The sequence below is a fragment of the Trematomus bernacchii genome, unplaced genomic scaffold, assembly GCF_902827165.1.
Source record: "Trematomus bernacchii unplaced genomic scaffold, fTreBer1.1, whole genome shotgun sequence".
Classification (NCBI taxonomy): domain Eukaryota; kingdom Metazoa; phylum Chordata; class Actinopteri; order Perciformes; family Nototheniidae; genus Trematomus; species Trematomus bernacchii.
This window is the reverse complement of record NW_022987720.1, coordinates 18698218-18719570: the sequence shown is the minus strand read 5'-3', so window position 1 is coordinate 18719570 and position 21353 is coordinate 18698218. Positions and strand designations below refer to the sequence as shown.

At 38.4% G+C, this 21353-nt stretch overlaps 4 protein-coding genes across 6 annotated transcripts; 1 reads left to right on the top strand and 3 right to left on the bottom strand.

Annotated features, from left to right (window-relative positions):
- Nucleotides 1–1134: 1134 nt before the first annotated feature.
- Nucleotides 1135–4427, bottom strand: cenpx (centromere protein X). Its single transcript, XM_034142342.1, has 5 exons — nt 4354–4427; nt 3358–3409; nt 3219–3272; nt 3055–3143; nt 1135–2474 (listed from the first exon to the last, which is right to left on the bottom strand). Exons 1-5 carry the CDS (start codon nt 4387–4389, stop codon nt 2460–2462), a joined length of 246 nt encoding a protein of 81 aa, XP_033998233.1. The 5' UTR covers nt 4390–4427; the 3' UTR covers nt 1135–2459.
- Nucleotides 4428–4669: 242 nt separating this feature from the next.
- LOC117492790 (heterogeneous nuclear ribonucleoprotein A1) lies at nt 4670–6475 on the bottom strand. 3 transcript variants are annotated; one of them, XM_034143180.1, is made up of 5 exons: nt 6071–6475; nt 5861–5946; nt 5661–5768; nt 5399–5542; nt 4670–5234 (listed from the first exon to the last, which is right to left on the bottom strand). In XM_034143180.1, the coding sequence occupies exons 2-5, from the start codon at nt 5939–5941 to the stop codon at nt 5115–5117; spliced, it is 453 nt and encodes a 150-aa protein (XP_033999071.1). In that variant the 5' UTR covers nt 5942–5946; nt 6071–6475; the 3' UTR covers nt 4670–5114. The 3 variants fall into 3 exon arrangements, with proteins under 3 accessions (XP_033999071.1, XP_033999073.1, XP_033999072.1); XM_034143182.1 differs by having other exon boundaries at nt 5673–5768; XM_034143181.1 differs by having other exon boundaries at nt 6075–6475.
- A 252-nt stretch (nt 6476–6727) lies between these two features.
- Nucleotides 6728–14769, bottom strand: LOC117492789 (transmembrane channel-like protein 6). Its single transcript, XM_034143179.1, has 18 exons — nt 14589–14769; nt 13878–14140; nt 13640–13777; nt 13450–13558; nt 13277–13364; nt 12945–13202; nt 12500–12705; nt 12279–12423; nt 11644–11787; nt 10353–10507; nt 9530–9620; nt 9266–9363; nt 9089–9184; nt 8917–8992; nt 8689–8822; nt 7851–8027; nt 7662–7740; nt 6728–7240 (listed from the first exon to the last, which is right to left on the bottom strand). Exons 1-18 carry the CDS (start codon nt 14642–14644, stop codon nt 7163–7165), a joined length of 2391 nt encoding a protein of 796 aa, XP_033999070.1. The 5' UTR covers nt 14645–14769; the 3' UTR covers nt 6728–7162.
- Nucleotides 14770–15783: 1014 nt separating this feature from the next.
- syngr2a (synaptogyrin 2a) lies at nt 15784–18960 on the top strand. Its single transcript, XM_034144146.1, has 4 exons — nt 15784–15990; nt 17241–17478; nt 17896–18035; nt 18174–18960. Exons 1-4 carry the CDS (start codon nt 15892–15894, stop codon nt 18372–18374), a joined length of 678 nt encoding a protein of 225 aa, XP_034000037.1. The 5' UTR covers nt 15784–15891; the 3' UTR covers nt 18375–18960.
- The last annotated feature ends 2393 nt before the right edge of the window (nt 18961–21353 follow it).

The following is a 21353-nucleotide window of genomic DNA, read 5'->3' as shown; positions in this document are numbered from 1 at the left end:
TTTTATTTCCCTGACTATTATAGCATAAGCCTTCGAACCTAAATGTAGCTCATGTGCATGTTTTTACAGCCATTATGATCACTCAACATAAACAGGACTTGCGTTTGGGCCAGAAAATATAGGAGCCTTTACATGGCAGAAAGTTAGATATTTGGGAGAAGCTGTGTCACTCTAATAGAAAATAAGAACCACAGACGAATGAGTCGGGAATTAAGGAGTGAAATCTGACATAATCATCACTTAAAGGACTCTCAAGAACAGATGCAGACGACTCCACCCCAGACAAGCATCACCCTTAACCTTGATTACTGCAACGACATCCAATTGCATTTTTTTTTCATGGATTAAAAACCTACATATGACAAGTATTCCCAGAACCGGAACATGCCTTTGTTTTAGTTTATCATCAAGAATAATCCTGCCCGTCAATGCTTCTATAAAATCAGTATTGATATTATTGGCTACAATAAGGCAGATATCTTCAAGTGATATCCTCATTGTCCCATGCGCAGTGCTGTCCAAAGAAAAGCCAGAAGGCTGGAGACAGATCAGTGGGAAACGCTTCTCACTCCAGAGCTTCTCCAAACCGTCTGGACTGGCTGTCGACACTCCCTGCCTTTAATGTATGATCAAGAAAAAGCTTTAACTCATTACTCTCTTCAATGCCCCTCCCCATTCTTGTCCTAACTGCTTTCGTATGTTTAATAATACTGCTTTCAGTTGTAATTTGTTCCACTAAGATGCATAAGGAGAAGATTTGTACAGTAGTGCCCTTAATTTACCAAGACTAAGACTGATTGTGGATAAGAGAGATGACGGATCCAACTGGGTAATATGGAGAATGTCATGTTAAATGTCATATTTCTGATCAAATACGTACATTTTAATATTGCAACAATATTGGAAGGTTTACTGTTGGTGCTTTCACAAAATATTTAAACGATTACATTTTTGATAGTCATTAGTTATGTGGATATAATCGCTAATTTGGTAAAAGCAAATAACAGTCTGGAAAAATCTGAAAATTACATCCATTTACTATGCTTTATGAATATATCCAAATGTAAGAGGATATTTATTCTCATATCAGGAAATCAACATGAAATAGATGTTTTTCCGAGCCATAGATCCAACAGAATCACTGTTTTTATTTAATCTACAAGGATTGATATTTATATTTAATCTCTAAAATGCTCCAGAAAGGCTTTATAGCGAGACACATCTTTTACATGTTTGCTTACTGTGGTTAAGTGGAAATGCAGTTCCAGTAAGATCATTTGGTAAGATCATTTGGTGTCATACTTCATAATAAATAGTCATTTTAGCGTGTTGTCAAAGCGGTGGATCTGCAGTTTTATATTGCGCCAAACTGTACCTGCTGCTGTGAATGACTGTAGTTATAAACCCAACAAATTATTTTTAAACTTAACTCGGCCTAACACACCTTCATGAAGGCCTGCTGTGGAAGTTTCTCCTGGGAAACACAAATCCGGTCTGGGCCCTACTAAAAAGGTGCTGGGTCAAACTCCAGGTGCAGTGTCCTTGAGCACCTATCGGAGCCTGGACTCTTGACTTTAGCCGGAGTTGCTTCCAGCTGTATGTGAGCCATGTTTGTAAGCGTAGTGACTCACTCAAGAGCCACACAAATAAATAGTGTGAGGTGTTGTACAGCTATGCTGACTCATAGTGAAGACATGTTGGTCAAATACACCACGGGTGGAAAACCATCTGAGGCCCTTGGGTTAGAAAACCCCACATTACCCTCTCCCTTGTAGGCCTGACTCCCCCCTCTGCTGTGGTGAAAGGAGAGAAAGCACCTCTACTACTCGCCTCTTTGTTTATTTACCTTCAGAATTACACCCTGCTCTTCTTGGACCATGTTCCAATGTGTTTTGTTATGTTTCCTTTCAAACAGAATATCTATGCGTGTGGTCTCTGGCCATGTTTAGCTAGCACGCACACATTCGTGCACGCACACTCCCATTCAACTTTCCCCCTGTGCCAGAGGTCCCCTTTGCCCTTCCCCCCACCTCTAACTAAACATCGCAGGACAGCAAAGGGAACTTCAAAGTGGCCGGAGGGGGTACTCCTTTTTTCCTGGCACTTGTCATCATCTAAGGGACTGGCTGCTCCCCTTATTACTCTAATTGCTTCCAACTGCTCCAGGAGGCTTTGATGAAGGGCACTATGGAGCATGCTGGAAGCACCTGTTGTTGCAGAGGAGCACAGGTGGGCCTTATTGGTGGTGGCATGAAAGGGTGTGCACAGTACACGCTGCTTTCTATGTAAAATCACTCGACTCAAATACATACAGAATAAAAATCTTGTTGTAATCTCAGATTTGAGTTATTATGAAATTGCATTCGTCCAAAGAAAAATAAACATGTTGAATTGAAATTGTTGGATTTAAACAGGAACAAGCAGGCAACACTCTGGCTCCATCTTGTGGCATCACCGTGCTAGAAGTCCATCAGCTGTATTGGAAAAGAGACGGAGATTAAACTGTGCATTGAAGCTATATGTCCAATTTCCAATTTTGAGTAGAATTGTATATGACCATCAGCTGCTACAATCAACTACTAGCAGTTTGAGCTGGTTTTGCACAGTATTTCAGAAACATTTATTTAACTTCTCTTTAAATCTGTAAAGACAGATCAATAGACAAACAAATATCACCAACAATTTTGATAATTTTAATGCATAAAGAATGTTTTATGGCAAAATAACTAAATGTTACAAACCTCTAAAATACGGAGATTTTTTGCTTTCTGTTTATGCTATATTGGATTTTGAATACATTTAAAGAACTGATTCATCACTAATACAAATGTAGGTAGGGCCTATATTTATTCTTATAATTAGATTTAATCATACCGTATAATTTGAAAGGCCGAGGTTTGTCACAGAAATAATTCAGAATTCAGTACGTCCAAATAAGAAAAATAATATAAAATGCCCTGCTGGTCTAATAAACAAAAACATTACACGGCACACTGCAGCAGTTTATGATTATAATGTATAGCTCTTGAACCCCAATTTGATCGAGCTACTCACCAGCTGAGGCAGGATCTTTTCAAAGTGCTCGATGTCCACTTGGTCACAGTCCTCAGAAGCAGCTTGTTTCTGTGATCTCACAGCAGCCTCTGGAAAGAGATACCACATTCAAGGCTTCATCATAACGCAACCTGTGTACAAATGTACCCAACACAACTGCTTACCTCGGACAAATACTTTGAGCATCTCTGCCACGAGCAGCGTAGCATCCCCACTCACTGTAAGAGAGTGAGAGTTTTTGAGTTGTCAAGTCAATAATAAAAGTTTTGGATATGTTATATCAAGACATTATATCCAACTCACGTCTGGTTTTGTCCTCCTTAAAGAAGCTTGACAAGAGTTTGCTTACTGTGTCCTGTAAATGAGGAGAATAGAGAACATTTTGCATGTGACGGACAGAAGGGAGTAAATTGCCAAAATACTTGTCTTTCGGGATTGTTTATTCCACTCATGGCAATTATTATAATGTATGTACACGCAGTTTCTATAGCCCCTGATGTAAAGGAGGAGGGAGAATAAATTGTATTTTACCTGCCCCTTATTTTATCACAGCTGCTTACAAAAATGTAAAGTAACATGAAACCAAAATCACAATCAAAAGTCAACACAACAATCGACCATCAGCAAAACAGGTTACCTGACATCTTCACATTGTCTAATTATTCTTTCTCTATACCTTTTCTTAAACCTAAAGATGTTCATACAGCCCTTTAAACCTCCTTGTGTGAATTTCCCCGCTGTGGGACCTTTATACAGTATACAGTGGGACTGATAAAGGATTTCTGATTCTGAATCTTTAAATTATGATAATCTATGTTTACAAATTAGATTAATACTAAGTAAAGTGCGCATTGTCATGAACACAAACCAGGCATACATTTTAAAAATGTCCTACTTGGTTTTCTGAAAAACAAACAGAGAAAATATATAATCGTGTAACTTGCTGCTGCGTTCTTCCTCATACCAAACTACCTTTGAAAAAAACGGCATTTTAATGGGATAATACACCTAACACAGTGCTACCCCTGAATATTGACAACAGATACGATTATTTTATTTAACTTTGAACCGCTTTTCCATTCGGCATACATTTAACTAACTGAATATTATTTTAGTAAGGACTAACGTTTAATCGTCTGAGAATAAGAAACAATGTATGAGCTCCGTGTACAGGGTCAGCCTGAATGTGGGGTCTAAGAGGTTAATTAAATCAAACAGATGCGGCAAGTTAAAAGCAATATTCGTTATTATTTAACCCCAGCAGGTGAAAACAGCCGTTGTCTAAACATATTCTTCTACCTTTTTGAATCCAATGTCTTCGTTCTTCTCCGCCATGTTTACTCCGCTGTGAGAAACTTGGCGCTCTGCGTAGGGATTGGTCATTGATCTCTGACGTAATTTAACCCCGCCCTCCGTAGACCGTAAACGAAATGTAATATTTGTATTTAATAATTTAAGCTTAGTTTGGATTGTATGATAGCTTTTCATACATATATTTTTTTTAATAAATGGTTCTACATTATAATAAATATATAAAAGATTAGTTATACAAGTTATATTTTTTCAATAGTCATTAGTATTTAATATGATCTGTAATACAAGAAAAAGACAAAACTGAAACTCTAAAAAACATTTATTCAAGCGCAACAATGTGAGTCAACCATTAGCGTAACTTTTAACTGTGTTTTGAAGAGAAATATAATTTATGAATGACTAATCATAATACATTCATTAACAGTCTCTTTACACAGGGAATATATAGCTATATTTGAACAATGCATACACCCTTGACAAACATGAAACACAGAATTGAATACAACTATTATCACCCACGGTCTATAGTTATCATAAGACACAACATAGAATCAAAGCAGTATGTATCAGAGCAACTCAGAACAAATTAAAAAAAAAATAAATAGGTGCAATATGTGTTTGTATGTAGCAGTATATGCTATCCTTGTGATGATTTTCTTTTTTTATCTAACTTCAGGCACAGAAGGCTACAGACAGTTAAACAATAAAAAAAAAACGTTCGTCCTACAAGTTGCATTGTATAGGTTTTACTCCATCTTGTCATCTAACCACTGAGCGTCTTCCAGGATGTAGCCCAAGCCCATTGATCGCCGTGGTCGAGAGGGAGCAACAACTAAGGCAGCCTCCTCCTCTGAATCCTTGTCCATCTGAAAGACAGATTTTATAGTTGGCCAATGAGGACTCAGTCAGCAAATATTCACTTTATAAATCAAATATTGCTCATCAACTCGTCTTTCTATAAGATTTCTTTATGTCCGTAATAAAATCAGGAATGAGACCAGCTCTTCTCCAACAGAGACAAAAGACTCACCTTTGGACTGACAACTCGTTTTACTTCGACATCGCCTCCAATGTAGTGAGGTCCAGCCCATTCTGCTCTGTCTGCTTCATCCTCTGTAGAAAACCTCACATAGGCCATTGAATTGTTTTCCCCCAAGTTTTGGTTCTTCTTAACCTTGGATTAAATTAAACAGGTGAAGGGTTGTTGTAAAAGTAAGTGACAATGTCCTGAATCTAAAACATAGTTAAAAATGTACATCAACTATGTCACAAAATTGTGTTTATGTCCATACCATAGTCCATACCTTACACGCTGTGATGGTGCCCCATTCTCTAAAGTAAGATAGTAAATATCCTTCATTTATGTAGGTGTTCAGGTCTTTTACAATCACCCCGTGGTCCTGTAAAACAATAGGAAATCATTAGCCTCATGGCATATTGCAGCAAATTAAAATGTATTAATGTTCAATATGTTTTCAGAAAACATCTTTACCAGTGGATATGTTTGAGCCAAAGCCGCCATGTGTTTCTTTGGAAGGCAAATGTAAACTCTTTTTGGAGTCTTCATGTCCATTTTATCTGGAGGGAAGGTGAGATTTTGGAGAAAAAATTACATAAAGTAAATACAATTTGAAATAAAAGGATTTCAAAAAGTACAAATGTGAACATTTTAGGAAATTATGTGAAAATATAGAACCCTTACCTACCAGAAGTAATTCCTGAGATGTTCAGCAACCTAGTCAGACAGCTCAAAGTCCCCTGCTGTGGAGTTGGAGTCCTTTTAAGTCACAGCAAGTTCATCTCTTGCCGGTTATTTTCTTGTGAATCCCTAGAAGTTACCAAACTTGTTCAGCAGCCAGTGGGGAAAACATGTGAACTCCAAAATATGTTACAAGATAATGACATCACCAGAATGGGTCCATAGGGTTTGCAAAATGCATTCTAACATGCTTTAAAGGGTAGTAGTTATATATATATAAATAGTTCAATCTAGCAATTGTTTAAGCTTAAATGGTTTGCTTTTTTCTAGATATATGTACGTTTTATAATATTGATTAAACAAACATACTCTACAAAAGCAATTAACAGTGGTTGACATAATATAGCTCTAATTTTTGACTACATCTCCCTTTTTAAACATGAGATAAATCCCTTTTTGTTACCAAAGCATTAGTCACGTAAAGTTCATAGATCACTATTCCGATTGTTTTATTCTCCGCATACATTTACGTAACATGTTGAATGTGTGTTTTGTTTTAGAAAATCTGTTGAAAATACTAGAATAAAAGTGGTGATTAGGGCAAATCAGATATTTTTAAATAAAAGGATAATTGCTATGTCAAAGTTGCCAAAAAACATATCAAGATGTGTTCATTTATTTTCATACAACATATTCAAGATCATTATGCATAAACTTCAACAGAATGTAACATAAAAGTATGTTTTGACATAATATGCTAAATATCATATATAGTGCTAACAGCCAGTGTTAGTTCATGTTCTTCCAGTATATTAACCACTGCAAACATTGTGGAATATATTTGAAAATAGCGCACATATTACTGGTTTGGCTTTTACTTGTGTTCTCATTGCTTGTACTTGAGTTTGCTTAACACCAGTGAGTTCATTTATTTCCAGTGGTACAGAATGGTGTCAATGTTGTTTAGAAGTAAGAAAGTGGTCGCACAACTTCCTTTCCAGCTTGAACGTGAGGTCAGTTAAACAAAGAAAGCGTGCGAATCAGAACATGTTACGACCACAAGGAGGAAATACAGTATTGCGAATACCTTCCTTATCAGTAAGGAGAAACCCGACTACTCCGTTCATAAAGGGCTTGCAAATTGGTGATGAGGAACTTTTTGTCTTTACCCTCCTGCACACAAGAAAATACAGAAGATATATTCAGAACAATATTAAAATACTCTACATGTATCTTTGATTTTAAGGCATTCAAGATAATGTCTAAACTACTATACAGTATGATGGATTTCCATGAAGTTTGGTAGAGTCATTCATTGTGCCTAGACGCTGAATAGTACCAACTTTGCTCATTTAACTTAATTCTTAGTCTTGAATAAAACATGGTCCATGCAGAAAAACATTCCCAAAGGAGAACGGATGATTTATACCAGATTTAGAACCATAATCAGGTCTTTATTGAAATGTGATCTATTGACATTCACGTCAGCTTCAGTTGTAAGTTGTCTTATTAGCATTTTAATATGCTGGTAAACATTCTAGAATGTACACTTGCTAAACATCAGCATGTTAGTATTGTCATTGCATATGCATACATTTTCAATTTGCTTTTGTAACCGACTGACGATCCTCCTTTGGCCATCGACAACTTGACTGTGAACGTATATCACTATTCTGAAAAGAATCGACATCAGAGGAGATTATCATTATTCAGACAAGTTTGCAGCAAATGACTTGAGAGGGCATGACACATGAAATATTGACATCATCTTGTCACCACTTACAGAAAGACTCCATTGACGACGAACAAGAACAGTGGGTTCTCCACCAGAAAGTCGTAGGCCCAGCTGAGCCAGAACAGGAGCGTGTTGGAGCTCTCCAGCTGCTGGACCCACAGCTTGCCCGAGTGAAACATTGTGGTGAGATTCCTGAAAGGGCCACACTCTGTCGAGGGTTTAATCCTGTTGGCATCACACATGGATTCTTAATATACAGTGCAGTTTGCAAGTATGTGGACAATAGCACATATCCATTTTGTTTAGGCTTCAAACTCAAGCACATTGGATGTAAAAGGTGTAATATTTAACATTTGCACATTCAAATGTCCTGTCGACTACAATTTACGTATTCTTGTCTACTGAAATTATACCAAATGATTCCAACAATTCTCAAAACCTAGATAAACCTGTAGTTTTATATTAAGGTAACAATTTGTTTATTTATGTTTACCATAAATCCACATTTTATCCAGTTTAAAAAAAACGTTTTGTTATTGACTGTTTTAAACAGAATGAAGGATTTTAGTCACCATACATCTGGATCTATATTATCTGGATATTACTAATAATCACTGAATTTCAACTTGAAACTACTTTTAGTGTCATTATCTTTTACATTACCGGGCACATTTTCTTTTGGAGAGGAGCAACGGACGCCACCAAACTCATTGTTTTGTTATTGTGTTTCTACTAATGCTGGATAAGGATTTATTTTTACCGTCATTATGTTCAAAGCCTGTTTTAAAAAGAACATGCATCCTTGAGGTTGGGTAATTCACACATGCCTTTCAGGAGGCAAACTGCTTGAGCATCACAGTCAGAGTGGGGACATTGTTACACTCACGTCCAAATTGTATAAGTGACAGACACAGCAGCGCCGAGATATGAGGGGAAGAACAAAAGAGAAACGAACAGTGTTGTCATCTGACTGGCTCTCCAGGGCTGTCTGGATGCCTGACAGTTAAGCAATAAACTGCTCTGGGGAAGAAACCAGAAGAAGAATGTGAAGTTTGACATGCAAGTCCATATCTGTACGACATGTATTGTAGGAAATAACACCTGGTATATAAACCTTCTTCATGTAAAATAACACAAATAGTTTTATGATCTGGACTGCAGGAAGCAGTGGAGCAAACAGCACCCCAAGCCTGGGAGAAATAAAGACCATTCATTTGTAATCAATCTTTTTTTGGTTAAGTATATCATGGGTTTTAAAAGATGTGGTGTACTGTTGTGTCCATTACCAGGTAAGGGTTTGTCCATATATGAGTTCCAGCACATTACGGGCAATGTCAAACACTGGCTTCCTGTTCCTTCTCAGCACTTGCTTGAAAAAGAGCCTAGAAGATGCATTCAGTGCAAAGTGTTAAAGCAAACAACAGGATGAAGTCACATGAATTGAAGGTGAAGTACCAACTTGCCTCCACAGGAACTCTCCCAAGAAAGTGTAAAGCACAGTGAAGACAAAGTCCATGAGGAGCAAACAATACAGTTCTTGTCCCACACAGTTCTCCCAACACTGAGGACAACAGAAATATTAATGTAAGAGTCACATTATTAAAAGTAAAAAGGACAAACAGTAAATCACTTTTTGTTTCCCAATACTTTAGGAATGAAGAACATTGCATAAGTCAGTGTCACTCCAGAGCTATGATTATGACAAGGATGATAAGGATGCTTGTTACCTGTAAACCATGACTTTCTGGTTCCACAGCTATTCTCCCCAGCCAGCGGAAACATAGCACTCCAACAATACTGACTTTCAACATCAGGTTCCTGAGAAAACAATAAGCAGAGTTTCAATTTGGCAACTACTATGCAGATAACTAGAAAGGGGAAATACAAGCTTGACAAGTTAAAGTGTGACTTAGATGCTGCGTCACTGCATGGATGTTGGACACTTAAGTCGTTTTTATGCACAAACTATGTACAAATGACACACAAGTAATGTTGAAACTCCAGTGCACAAACATTGAGAAGTGGAGGGGATATTTAGTGTGCAGCAGTTTAATAAAAGTATGATAGAAGTTTTTTTTAAATAATTTTCCATGCTGCAATTTAAATTTTTTGTGACTAACTACAGAGACAATTTGTGCATTTCTATGTATTTTAAACATGTCTGGTTGTGATTCATTTGGGTGGTATATAAAAGGAAATACAATACAAAACTTTAAATGAATATTCTCACAGTAAAAACAAACGGATGGAGGATTCAAGCTGAATTGAAAGCTCCAGATTGAAAAAGACTAGTAAATGTACTCTTTTTAACTTACTTTTTTTTTTAAAACACACATTGAAGAGAACATTTAGTAGACATACTAAAGCAGTTTTGAGCACTGTGTAACATGTATTTATCAGTAAATACCAAAACTGTTTCATGCTTGTCCTATGTTTTTACAAGCATTACGTTGGTTCTAAATGCATGTGAATTATCTCTTAAAATATGTCTTGTCATATGTAGGCCTATTGTTAACTTTGTATTTGTTTTTCCACAGTTCTTCTGCTCACCTGAAGATGGAGACATAGACGCATACGCTGGGTGAGTCGTAATTCTCTACCCAGGTGCACAGGTTGAAGAGGCCGGGCAGTAAGAGGTTAATGGCCGACACCACTGCAGGCAGCAGCAGCTCCGTGTCTTTGAAGGGACTCTGAGTGATACAAGCCTGTGAAAGAATGGATAAATAACAGTAAGAGCTTCGGACAAACACATGGGCAGAAACTCAGAAATCCTTTATCTGTCCTCCAACGGGGACATTTACATGATTACAACAGCAGACAGATAAAGTGAGGGGAACTAAATTAAATGGCTAAGCATGCACACGTTATTAATTAACACTATAAGTAAAAAAACAAAATAGCAGATATGTACACCATGGTAAAAGAAAAAAAAGCAGCGGTGTATTTGTTTTTAAGAAAAGTGACCATGAATTAAAGAGTTAGCTGGTACCGTATGCCAATTGTAAATAAACAGAGAAATAAATAAATAAACGTGAACCTGCAGGAGGGTATATTGCACTTTTATGTACTGTATATTGCACACCGTTTTATATTTAAAAAAAACACAGTTTTATATTTAAAAAGACAGAACTAACGTTGAATAGACCTTTTTCACATTAGTTTGACATTATTATCGAGCAATAATTGACTGACAGGTAGGGTATCGATTTTAACGATTACGGTTCTGCTTTTCGATTCCGGTTCTTTCCGGTTCTTGATTTTTGGTACACAGTCTTGCAAGGCATATGATATAGCTCCCAAACTGCTTCACTGTTTGTAAAAGTAAATAAATAGTATTTTCATTTAAAGAATGTGTGTTCTGTGTTCGCTACATGTCCAGCCCCCACCCCCGTCTAACAGTACAGAAAGACTTTAGTGTGTTTTGTGTCTCTGACTTTGAGGGCAAACGTTGCAATGTATATTATTAGCACATTAAATCATGAGAAACCTGCGTGAAAAATAAAACTGCAGTTTGTCCTTTTTGATAACATGATGTCAGTGAAATACAACTTGTAATATTTCCCTCAGTATTTTACCAGTTGATCAAAGTCAGACTGTTTTTTGGGAACCTCTATTTTGCACAATCTCTTTCTCATCAGTGCAGTCTTTGGTAATGACAGAGACATTGCAGTTTTATTCAACACCAGCAGAGAAAATGTGTTAACTCTCTACCAGGAAAGAAAAAGGAGAAGTAAATAGATTGCGGTGGGAAGGTGCTTTTTCATCAGAGTTATTTTTGTCATAGTCGTGAGAGAATGCTAGATGGGCATGCACAAGCACTTATTGGAACGTGTTCTCTAACCTCTGATAGGTAGTGGACTGCCATGGCGCTCAGGACAATGCTGATAAGACATATAACCCATGCCAGCACGTGCACCATGAGGCGGCAGAGTCGCTGCGTGTAGCTCTTTGCATCCTCTCCACTGGTCAGCTCAGACATCAGCTCCTGTTGGAAAAGCAGGAGTTTGTAAGGTCCGGCTATCAACGTTTAAAAGATCTTCACCATCTGTTAAAACCTGGAGGAGCTCTGCAGACGATTGTATTTAGAACAGGTTATTTAAAACATGCCTTCATTAGAAGTTGGCCCTTGAGGTGTCACATTGAGTGTGACAAAGTTAACATCCAAAACTTCCTGTGTGTATGCAAAAACTGAGAAGGTGTGACTGATAATGTGAAATTGAACTCCACCATGTCAATTATTATCAAAACATATAATATATTATTTTGAAATAGACCAATTTACATAATAAGTCATTTTACTTTTGGTACTTTAAGTATATTTGGACGCTAATACATTTGAACTTTTACTTTAGTAACATTTTGAATGCAGGAGTTTTACTTTACAAAGTATTACACTCTGGTACTTCTACTTTTACTCAAGTACAAGATCCGAGTACTTCTCCCACCTCTGCTTATTTAATATAAATTGTTTCTTACTTTGAGCTGAGTGCTGATTTTCTCAGATTGCAGTCTGACAGACGTGTTCTTGCTGACTTTAAAGTCCCAGATACAGAAAATGTTTCCTGCCAGATTCCTGTTGGACTTGAGGACTTGAAAACTTCTCCCGAAGGACTTGGACATGCTGCAAGAGAACAACACAGCCATAAAATACACACCACAGAGTAAATGAGATAAAAGTAACTCTCTTGTTGCCCAACCTGTACACAAGGATGATGCAGATAATGAAGAAGGAGATGGCGATGGTAAATAAATATGCTGCAGGTATGCTGTATGGCACCATCTGGGGCTGGAGGGGGTCACAGATTGGCAGATCAGCTGTTTTAGTTGCATTTACAGCCCGGCACGTTGTGAGGGTAGTGTTGGTGTAGAAGCCGTAAAACATCACACTCTGAGAGAGGTAACCCTGCCACAAAAAAAAAAAGGTGAATTAATTCAAGAGATGCTTCCCTGGACATCTTCAAGTCATCATTAAAATCTCACCTGTTCACCATGGCCTTTGACCCCTAACCCATTCCACTCCTACTGCTATTTATTTAATGTTTTGTATGCGGGATTGTGGGAAACAGTATTTCGATCTCTCTGTCTGTACACACAAACTGAAAAATTGACAATAAAGTTTACTTTGACTTTGATGTATCCTACCGTGCCTGTGAGCAACTCAAGGCCAGTGAAATTGTTGGAATGAAGGTCATGAGGAGGAGGGTTGACTGCTTGTGGAAAGACCAGGAACAGGCCGTTGATAGTGAAGAGGAAGAGGTTAAAGAGCAGGAGGGTCCGGAGAAACAGGAAGTAGGATAGCACCCCGGTTCCAAAACGTCCGCTAAGTATCTTCATCGGTGAATGCCACAGCTGGAGGGAGGCGAGGACGGAGAGGCAGCTGAACAGGCAGTGACACCAAGTCTGAGGGGAGAAAAAACAAAAGTGAAGGACTGATACACACAAATAAAAGTGGTTTTATTTAAGTTTGCACTCACCCTTGAAATGTACAAGCCTAGACGCCTGTAGCATGCGATATTCCTGCTGATGAATGAACTCTCATCTACGTCCCTGAAAGCAAGTCGCCTGATTTAAAAAAAAAGAAAAGGAGAACGAGTTATCACAGTGGCTTCATTTGAAGACGGTTGACAGTTCTCAGTGCCACATGTACCTGACTCTCATCTTATCTGCCAAGCTGAGCGGCGTGGCTCGCAGCTTTCGCATGGCCTCGCTCACTGAGAGGCCTCTGAGGTTGGACACCAACTGCTCATACTTGTTTTCTGTAACCCAAAAGTAAGAAAGTTATTGAAGTTTCAGAGTTGCTACAGCCAACGCTGACTGTCAGTTTGTTTTTTGTTCACCTTCAGCACTTATTTCCTCCATTTCTTCCTGGACAAAGTCAGCCTGGATTGGTTTGGAGTGGTGAGAAGAATCATGGGAGGAAGTCTGAGGTTGCTGAGATGAGTCTCTCGCATACTTGGGAATAACTGCATTTATCCCTGTGTGGACAAGAAGCAATCAATGGTTCACGACTTCACGTGTGTATATGAATATTGTCAACCCACAATAAGACACTGGAAGAAGAAGATTACATCTCACCAGCAGTGCGACTGGGCATTGAGGAGAGCACATTTAAAGTAGCAGCTGACCAGTGATGCCTCTGCAGAGACTTCCTCTGCCCTGTGTCAAGTGTCTCGTCTCTCATGTGGCCGCTTGCAGTGAATGGAAGATCTTCTCTATTTGCACCTGTGCATTCCCTAAAATCGTCCATCTGTAAGGACTCAGGACACCTCTGGGTGCTGGCAGCAGGCTCTCTTATAAACCGGAAAGTGCCTTGACCGGGTTTGCTTCCTCCCATGTCCCTGAGGGAGAGGAAATAATGACCTTCATTACAGAAACATGTATACAGTATAAGACACGTTGCATCTGAAATGCATATTTTTTACCCGGAATTACCATGTAGAGATTCTTCATTTTGCTAAACAATTTTTCTACATATTGCTGGAAAGATACTGAAAACTTTCAAGTGCCAGATTAAGAGCAAAAAGCCTCAAATATATCACTGAGTGCATGCAAAGACTAACATTAAGGAAAATCAAACTAAATATACTTTAAAAGTAAAACAATTTAATGAAGGACACTAAGACTTCCATTAATGTGTTAAGGTAACAGCTTCATGTGCTTCTTAAGACAACATAAAAAACAAAGTTGATCAACCTGATATAGCAAAAAGATGCAGAGGACATTTCAGGTACAGCCAATAATCGCAAAGTAAAGCAATTCTGAAATTAAGGCTTAAAGAGGACTTACTCAAAGTCAGACTCAGAGTCAGAATCTGTTTGGCTAATGTTCACACGGTATGCCATGGTCCTTGATGATCGCTGTTGCAGCTACCAGCATCGAGTCTTCACCATCAGTTACAGAGACGACCACAGAGCAGTGTTGTACTCTATTCTAGACTAGACACACCCGACACGTCAAAACACATGATACAGACTTCCTCTCTCTCTTTATCTCTCTCAGCACAGCTGTGCCTAATTTACATTTGGTGCAAAGTGTATCTGCCTGAGCCTGATGGGAAGTGCAATCAATCAAGCGTCTCTGACACGCCATGTACAGGGTTCATAGGGAAATGTAGTACATACAAAAAGAGTAAATAATTACTTCTTTTTTTTTAAGTGCCTTTTCGAAACACAAGTCACAAAGTAAATAACAATTTAAACAATAGATATTGAAGAAACCCTGAGAAAACGAAATATAAAAGACATAATTGAGCAGATATTAAAAACGCTTATTAAAACTTCCCTATTTATCCAATTATAATTGGAACAATTTGGATTGGTATTGTGGGGTTGATATTTGACCTGAGTGTGTTGGAATCATGGGTGTACACTGCCATCCAATGGATACACTGAGAAACTGCAACGCTACATTACATTGGTCAAACACTCCAAAGTATTGGAATAAACTTCCAGTACTTTTCAAAATCAATTACTTTTTGTATTCTGAGAGCCCGGCAACTTTATGATGTAATTATGTCTGTCATCATAGTAGGAGAATGCACCCACACCTGCTTTAATGAAAATACATTGCAGTGAATTAGCACTTATTTATATTTAGATTATATTATTATGTATTCATATGCAGTGAGTGAGTATGAATACTATTAACATAGCACTCATTTTCATAGTAAGCCTATCTGCCTTTGCTGTTGCATTTTGGGGCCATTCCAGTGATGTTTACTATCAACTTTGCGCCCTGTAAAATAAGAGGCTCTGCAACCTACTCGGCATGTTTTATCTCGAGTACCCTCATGCATCGTCCCATTTGTATATTATAAACGAATTCCCCCTCGAGTTACATAGACACTTTTAAGGTTATTTTTCACCTAATAATTCAAGTTAAAACACCACGAAAATCAAGACCGTAATTTGAACTCCACTCTGAAGCTGCTGTTTACGAGGAGCACCTGAACACATCAGAGCAGGGGCGGTGTTTGAAAAGTTTTCAGGAAGCTGTTCTCACAAAACGAAACTTCCCTAACTTTGACAGGAACACCTTCCAGCTCGTCTTTTTGTATCGCTTGAAGGATACTTTTTGTTGGAAAAAAAAAATGCAGAGCAGCGCTTACGGGGCGTCGTTGGCTGGCGGTGCTTTTGATGCAGTACATTTTGTAAAACAGCCTCAAACCATATTGCGATGCCTGAGCTGGGTGAGTGACTCCACGGAAAAGTTAGCATCAAAGTTAGCCAGCTGTCACATCAGATGTGGGCTGCCAGGGTCGACACAATCAAAACAAAATGCTTCGTGTTAGCCTTACAAGCTGCTAACAGTGGATATGAAGTGGGCTTTTTGCTTAAATCATAAATAATAGTTAGAGAAAGTAACACAATTGATGATTTTCTGCACCACTTGTTGACATAAGCTAATGTTAGCTAGCATGTCCAGTGCTGTGTCACCACAATAACTGTGTGTTTTCCACGTGATGATGGACGATTTGTGTGCATTTGTGTTGCTTATTCTGCTCTGAAAAGTGGAAATGGTTGAGATTAAACCCACAGAGGATGTGGCTCCTTTTTTTCGGGCGTGTTGTTCAGTGTCAGATCATGGATTTAAACTTTTACAGCGTCATCTGTTGCCCTGCAGAGTAGTTTTTATATCCGTAAAACTTCATAGGTCGATTAAAATCTTAGCCATGTTGTAATAATAATACTTTTTATTAACATCACACTCTTTACTACACTTGTGCTTTACAACAAGACAACAGGCAACAGACAACAAGTCACAACAATTTAAATGCATTACTAAAAATACACTTTATAGAGGTTTTTATAGAAGATGCAGAGTTTGCTGCCCTTATCTTTTTGAGTAAATAGGCAAATTCAATTTTCCCTAACAGCAAAGGCATTGTCACCCTTGTGTTGACTCTAGATTAGTGCAAAAGACAGAAGAAAATCAGTTAAAGATCTCTCAGAGGGGTAGTACAGGGCAAACAAGGTCATAAATATCATCAGTAAGATTTTTTTAATTAGTTGAAAAACTGGTACAATGTATGATCAGTACTGTTGACTTTTTCAAATCTCTTGTTTTGTCTGACAAATAGTCCGATTATATTTGATCTCAACAATTATTAAACATAGAAAAAGCATGAGAATCTTGAAACAGCGATTGTCTAATTTGTTTAACTATTACTTATTCACCTAAATGGTTGCTGAACAAGGATCACTCTCAAAAGATATGTTACATTTTCTTATGCCATGTTTAATGTTTAAAATAGAATACACTTCCTTATCTGAACTGGCTTAACAGATGTTATATTATAACTTTTTATGGTGAATTATTTCTTGTAATGGGCATCATGTGATGAGAGTCACACGGCTGCTGCAGCTGCTTCACTTGAACGTGCATATTTCACACCCCCCCCGGCTCCTAGCTTTAACCCTTTGTGTCTCTTCTTTGCAGTTATTCTCCATCGTGGTCTTTGCAACCATCACAGCAGAAGGCTACATCAACCAAACAAAGGAGCAAGATGCCAAATGCATATTCAATGCGAACGACGGCGCCTGCAGCTACGGCGTGGGCATCGGAGTCCTGGCCTTCATGGCTTGTGTTGTCTTCCTCATAGTGGACGCCTACTTCCCACAAATAAGCAACGCCAAAGAGAGAAAAGTCATTGTTTTAGGAGATCTGGTCTTCTCAGGTGAGAGTCATGTTTCTCTCTGCTTGCACATAATACAGGAACCATGCCTAAAAACAGGAAGTGCAGCCTAATTGAGGTTAATTCAGTTTCATATTTCCTCCTAATCCTGACTGATTAGAATAGAAACAGGTTTATTACCAGTTAGGTTTACACGTACGAGGAATTTGACTTGGTGTCGTGGTGCATACATAAAAGTAAAACAAGAATTAAAAACACAGGTAGAGAACTAGAAAAATATAAAAAATATAGTAAAATATGACAGTATTTACATTGGAATAAAAATCGGCAGTAATAGAAAGTCTGCATTGTGGCTGAGGTAAAGTGTCAGTGGGGGGGGCCGGGCCTTGTTTATGAGGCCGGTAGCGGATGGGAAGAAACTGTTCAGGTGGCGAAAAATCATTTTCATCCTTTTTACAGGGATTTGGGCGTTCCTATGGTTCATCTGCTTCTGTGTCCTGGCCAACCAGTGGTCTAAAACCCCCGACTCCACTGAGGCTGTTGCTGGGGATGCCGCCCGGGCCATCGTGGCCTTCTCCTTCTTCTCCATCATCACCTGGGTGAGCCTTTCATCCCCTCCGAGTGTGACCCGCTTTTGACTGACAAAATCCTATAATAACACACCACTCAGCTGGAGGAAAATGTGCCAGAGAGTAGTGTAAAAGCTCCCTTTACTAACTCTTGACTTCTCCCAACAGGGTCTCTTGTGCTTCTTTGCGCTTGAAAGGTATCGCCAAGGCGTCAATGAGTTTGAGCAGGAGTACAGAGACCCAGCCAATGACCAGAGTACTCCATACCCGCCGTCTCCGTACGCCAGCAGCGGCCCCACGGGCTACCAGCAGTCGCCTTTCTCCAACAACCAGGAGCAGCCGGGGGAGTACCAACCTCCAGCCTACTGAAGGACTGAGATTCAAACGCATGAATCAGAACAGGAGAGTTTGCTTTTTAAATAAACATGTGTGCCACCGGTTTCATTTACAACTCAGACTGTTCTCTGCACTCCCACTTACTTCCTGCAGAACTTGTTTGCACATTTTTGGGTGCACTGAAGTGTTTTTTTAGTTAATCTCATTGTTGTAACATGTGTGGTGGGGTTTGTGCTACACAGAGCAGGTGGAATTATAGTACTTTTTTTTGATAGGAGAATGTTTTGGCAAGAGAGAGTGATAGTGCGGTTGTTGTCTTCGTACCAAACCAACCACAGTTTTGACAGTGCCCCCTTTTGTTTAGCTTATGAGTGCAAAGTGTCAAAGCAATAATTAGCCAACAGGTTAGGATTTAGGCGCCGTTTACACGAGGAGAAAACTGCTTGTATCTGCATAGTTTCGCGTGCGTATAGCCCTATTATTTACACGAGGCCGATAGAAACTGACCCCACAAACGATAACGGGTCCCAAGGTGGATAGATTTGCAAACGAAACGCTCTGGGGGGTCAACCGAGTCCGTGTAATCACCTCTATACGAATATTTCCTGAAAAAAAATAGCACCTCTCCTGCTCACTGCTGTAGCAACTATCAAAAATAGCTGTGTTAATTAAACGCACAAGGGGTTCTTGAATGAAATAATATTATAAAAGGCAAACCAGAATTGTTAACGCCCAATATACTCCTTAAACAAAATAAACAGAGTCAGATTTCATGCATTGATCCATTATATTGACAAAGGTGCATCTCACCCGGTGTTTGTAGAGAATATCTCTCTTTCTGAGCCGTCCTCTCGATGCAATATCCACAGAGACGTGCTTCTTGGTTTCTTTCAGTTAACTTCCCCGTTGCATTTATCCATATGCTGAGGAAATGACTATATCCCGCTGAATACCAGCAATCGCCACACACACTGACTTCCTCCTGTCAGTAGCTACTGCTAGTGCTACTGCTACTGACCATGCTACAGATATTAGTGCAAAAATATACAGCTCCTCTACCACAACCATCAGCAACAACAGATTCGATTTCTTTCAGTTTCTTTCAGTTTCAGGGCTTAAACAGAAGGGTAGCCATGGCAACATTGCTGCGGGGCTGCTCCAGGCTGCTCTTCTTCGCGGCTTTTGGTGTATTTTGGCGGAAGTTACAGCGCCACTTACAGTCCCAGCATATGTACTACAGCGTTTCCAGCGGCCTCGTTTAAACAGACACGTTAAATGAAACAAATGCATGTGAACGGAAGACTTTTTTGAATACGCATACTGTGCATAAACGCAAACGGTCCCGTGTGAGCGGGGCCTTACTCTGTTGCCAGGAAATTGGCTTTGCATTTTTGAGATGGACAATATCGTTTTTAGTTGAATGAATATGTTACTGATTAGAACATATATTTTCTTCATATACACAAGTTCAACAACAGTAGATTAGTGTAACAGTTTTGTACATATTGATCTTTGACCTCAAAACAAGCCCATGTTGCTAAATCAATGGGTGCAATGAAAACTCTGTAACTAGTGTAGTCATGTTTTTTTCCTTTCTTAAAAATCAACCACTGTAAAATGGCTTTTATGCACTGAAAATCACTTCTGTTAGGCAGTTGGCTCATTTTGATCTTAGATTGTTCATTTTAATGTTAATTATGCCACAATTACTATTTAGTATTAGTATAAGGTTGTTTTGTTTATATATGAAGGTTGCCAATACATTGAATTGCATCAGCTATCTCTGTAGAAGTTTAATGTGCCTTTCTTGAGTTCACTTACAGTTTAAAAGAAAACCCTTTCACAAATGTTTAGCCAAAATGTGGTTTCAGGAATTCAGTGATGTTTTGCTTATTTGATATATTTATTATCTAATTTAATCTTTTCAATCAGAGAACATGACAATCAGACCATTCTTTTTTTTAATCACTTTTCCTCTTGCTTTTTCTAAACTGCAGTTGTGCCTTTGCATGTGTTGCAGTTTCACTGTTGTGCTCACGGCTTTACAATACTTCCCTGTTAAAGTGCCTTTATACAGAATTCTGTATCACACGCAGAATAAAAAAAGTTTTTGCTTTGAACCTCTGCGTCAGCTCATAATTGATGTCCTCTTCTTGAGAAAGACCCGGATTCTGTGTAGGGCTGTGCTCCTTGGGCAAATATTTGAATAGTGATAGTGTTAGAGAATGTGGAGGAACTGTGGACAGTGTGCAGTGCCTAACAATGTAAAGAGTAAAAGGTATTATGTGTTTCAAAAGAAAATTAAAAACAAAAAAGGTGTATTCTCACATTATATATAACCATATGGTTTTCAAAGTGTAAGGCGGGACTTCAAAAAGATTCATAGGAAGATCAGTGATTGGAAATAAAGAAAATAAATTTAAGCCAAGACACTGTACTGAGAGTATATGTGAATAACCTGAATCAATGTTTCTTATAACACCAAATATTGTCAAACCTTTGTTTAACGATTGGGTTCTAAGTTATTTTTTATGTATTGTGGAAACCAGATAGTTCACATGTTTTTCCGGCATAACTCGGTTAGTGATGGAACAATTTGATAATTGAAACTGTCTCAGTCAAATCCATACAGCTGTAGTATCAGAGGTGGGAAGTAACTACGTACATTTATTCAAGTACTGTAGCATACTTAAGTACAATTTTGAGATACTTGTACTTTACTTGAGTATTTGAATGTTATGTACTTTGTACAATTTACACACTGTAAATTGTGTAGTCCACTACATTTATTTAATATACCTTTAGTTACTTTACAGATTTGCATACATTATGTGAAATAATCAACACTTTAATAAGACTTTAGTTACACCTGGAATAAATTCACAATCTACCCTGCAGTATACAAAGTAATTAAAACTACCAGCTTTGATAACACTTTAATGCATCAATAATAATCAAAACAAAGATTATATATTATTGTGAATTGGACCAATCTGCATAATGAGTGCTTTT

Coding starts and splice junctions, on each gene's coding strand:
- cenpx (XM_034142342.1), bottom strand. CDS start 4,389: ATGGCGGAGAAGAACGAAGACATTGGATTCAAAAAG. Junction 3,410..4,353: donor AAGACATTGGATTCAAAAAG/GTAGAAGAATAT, acceptor CCTCATTTACAG/GACACAGTAAGCAAACTCTT. Junction 3,273..3,357: donor TAAGGAGGACAAAACCAGAC/GTGAGTTGGATA, acceptor ACTCTCTTACAG/TGAGTGGGGATGCTACGCTG.
- LOC117492790 (XM_034143180.1), bottom strand. CDS start 5,941: ATGGACATGAAGACTCCAAAAAGAGTTTACATTTGCCTTCCAAAGAAA. Junction 5,543..5,660: donor CGTGTAAGGTATGGACTATG/GTATGGACATAA, acceptor ATTTAATCCAAG/GTTAAGAAGAACCAAAACTT. Junction 5,235..5,398: donor AACGAGTTGTCAGTCCAAAG/GTGAGTCTTTTG, acceptor TCTGTCTTTCAG/ATGGACAAGGATTCAGAGGA.
- LOC117492789 (XM_034143179.1), bottom strand. CDS start 14,644: ATGGCATACCGTGTGAACATTAGCCAAACAGATTCTGACTCTGAGTCT. Junction 13,365..13,449: donor GCAGATAAGATGAGAGTCAG/GTACATGTGGCA, acceptor TTTTTAAATCAG/GCGACTTGCTTTCAGGGACG. Junction 10,508..11,643: donor CAGTCCACTACCTATCAGAG/GTTAGAGAACAC, acceptor ATTCTTTCACAG/GCTTGTATCACTCAGAGTCC.
- syngr2a (XM_034144146.1), top strand. CDS start 15,892: ATGCAGAGCAGCGCTTACGGGGCGTCGTTGGCTGGCGGTGCTTTTGAT. Junction 15,991..17,240: donor TATTGCGATGCCTGAGCTGG/GTGAGTGACTCC, acceptor TCTTCTTTGCAG/TTATTCTCCATCGTGGTCTT. Junction 17,479..17,895: donor AGGAGATCTGGTCTTCTCAG/GTGAGAGTCATG, acceptor TCCTTTTTACAG/GGATTTGGGCGTTCCTATGG.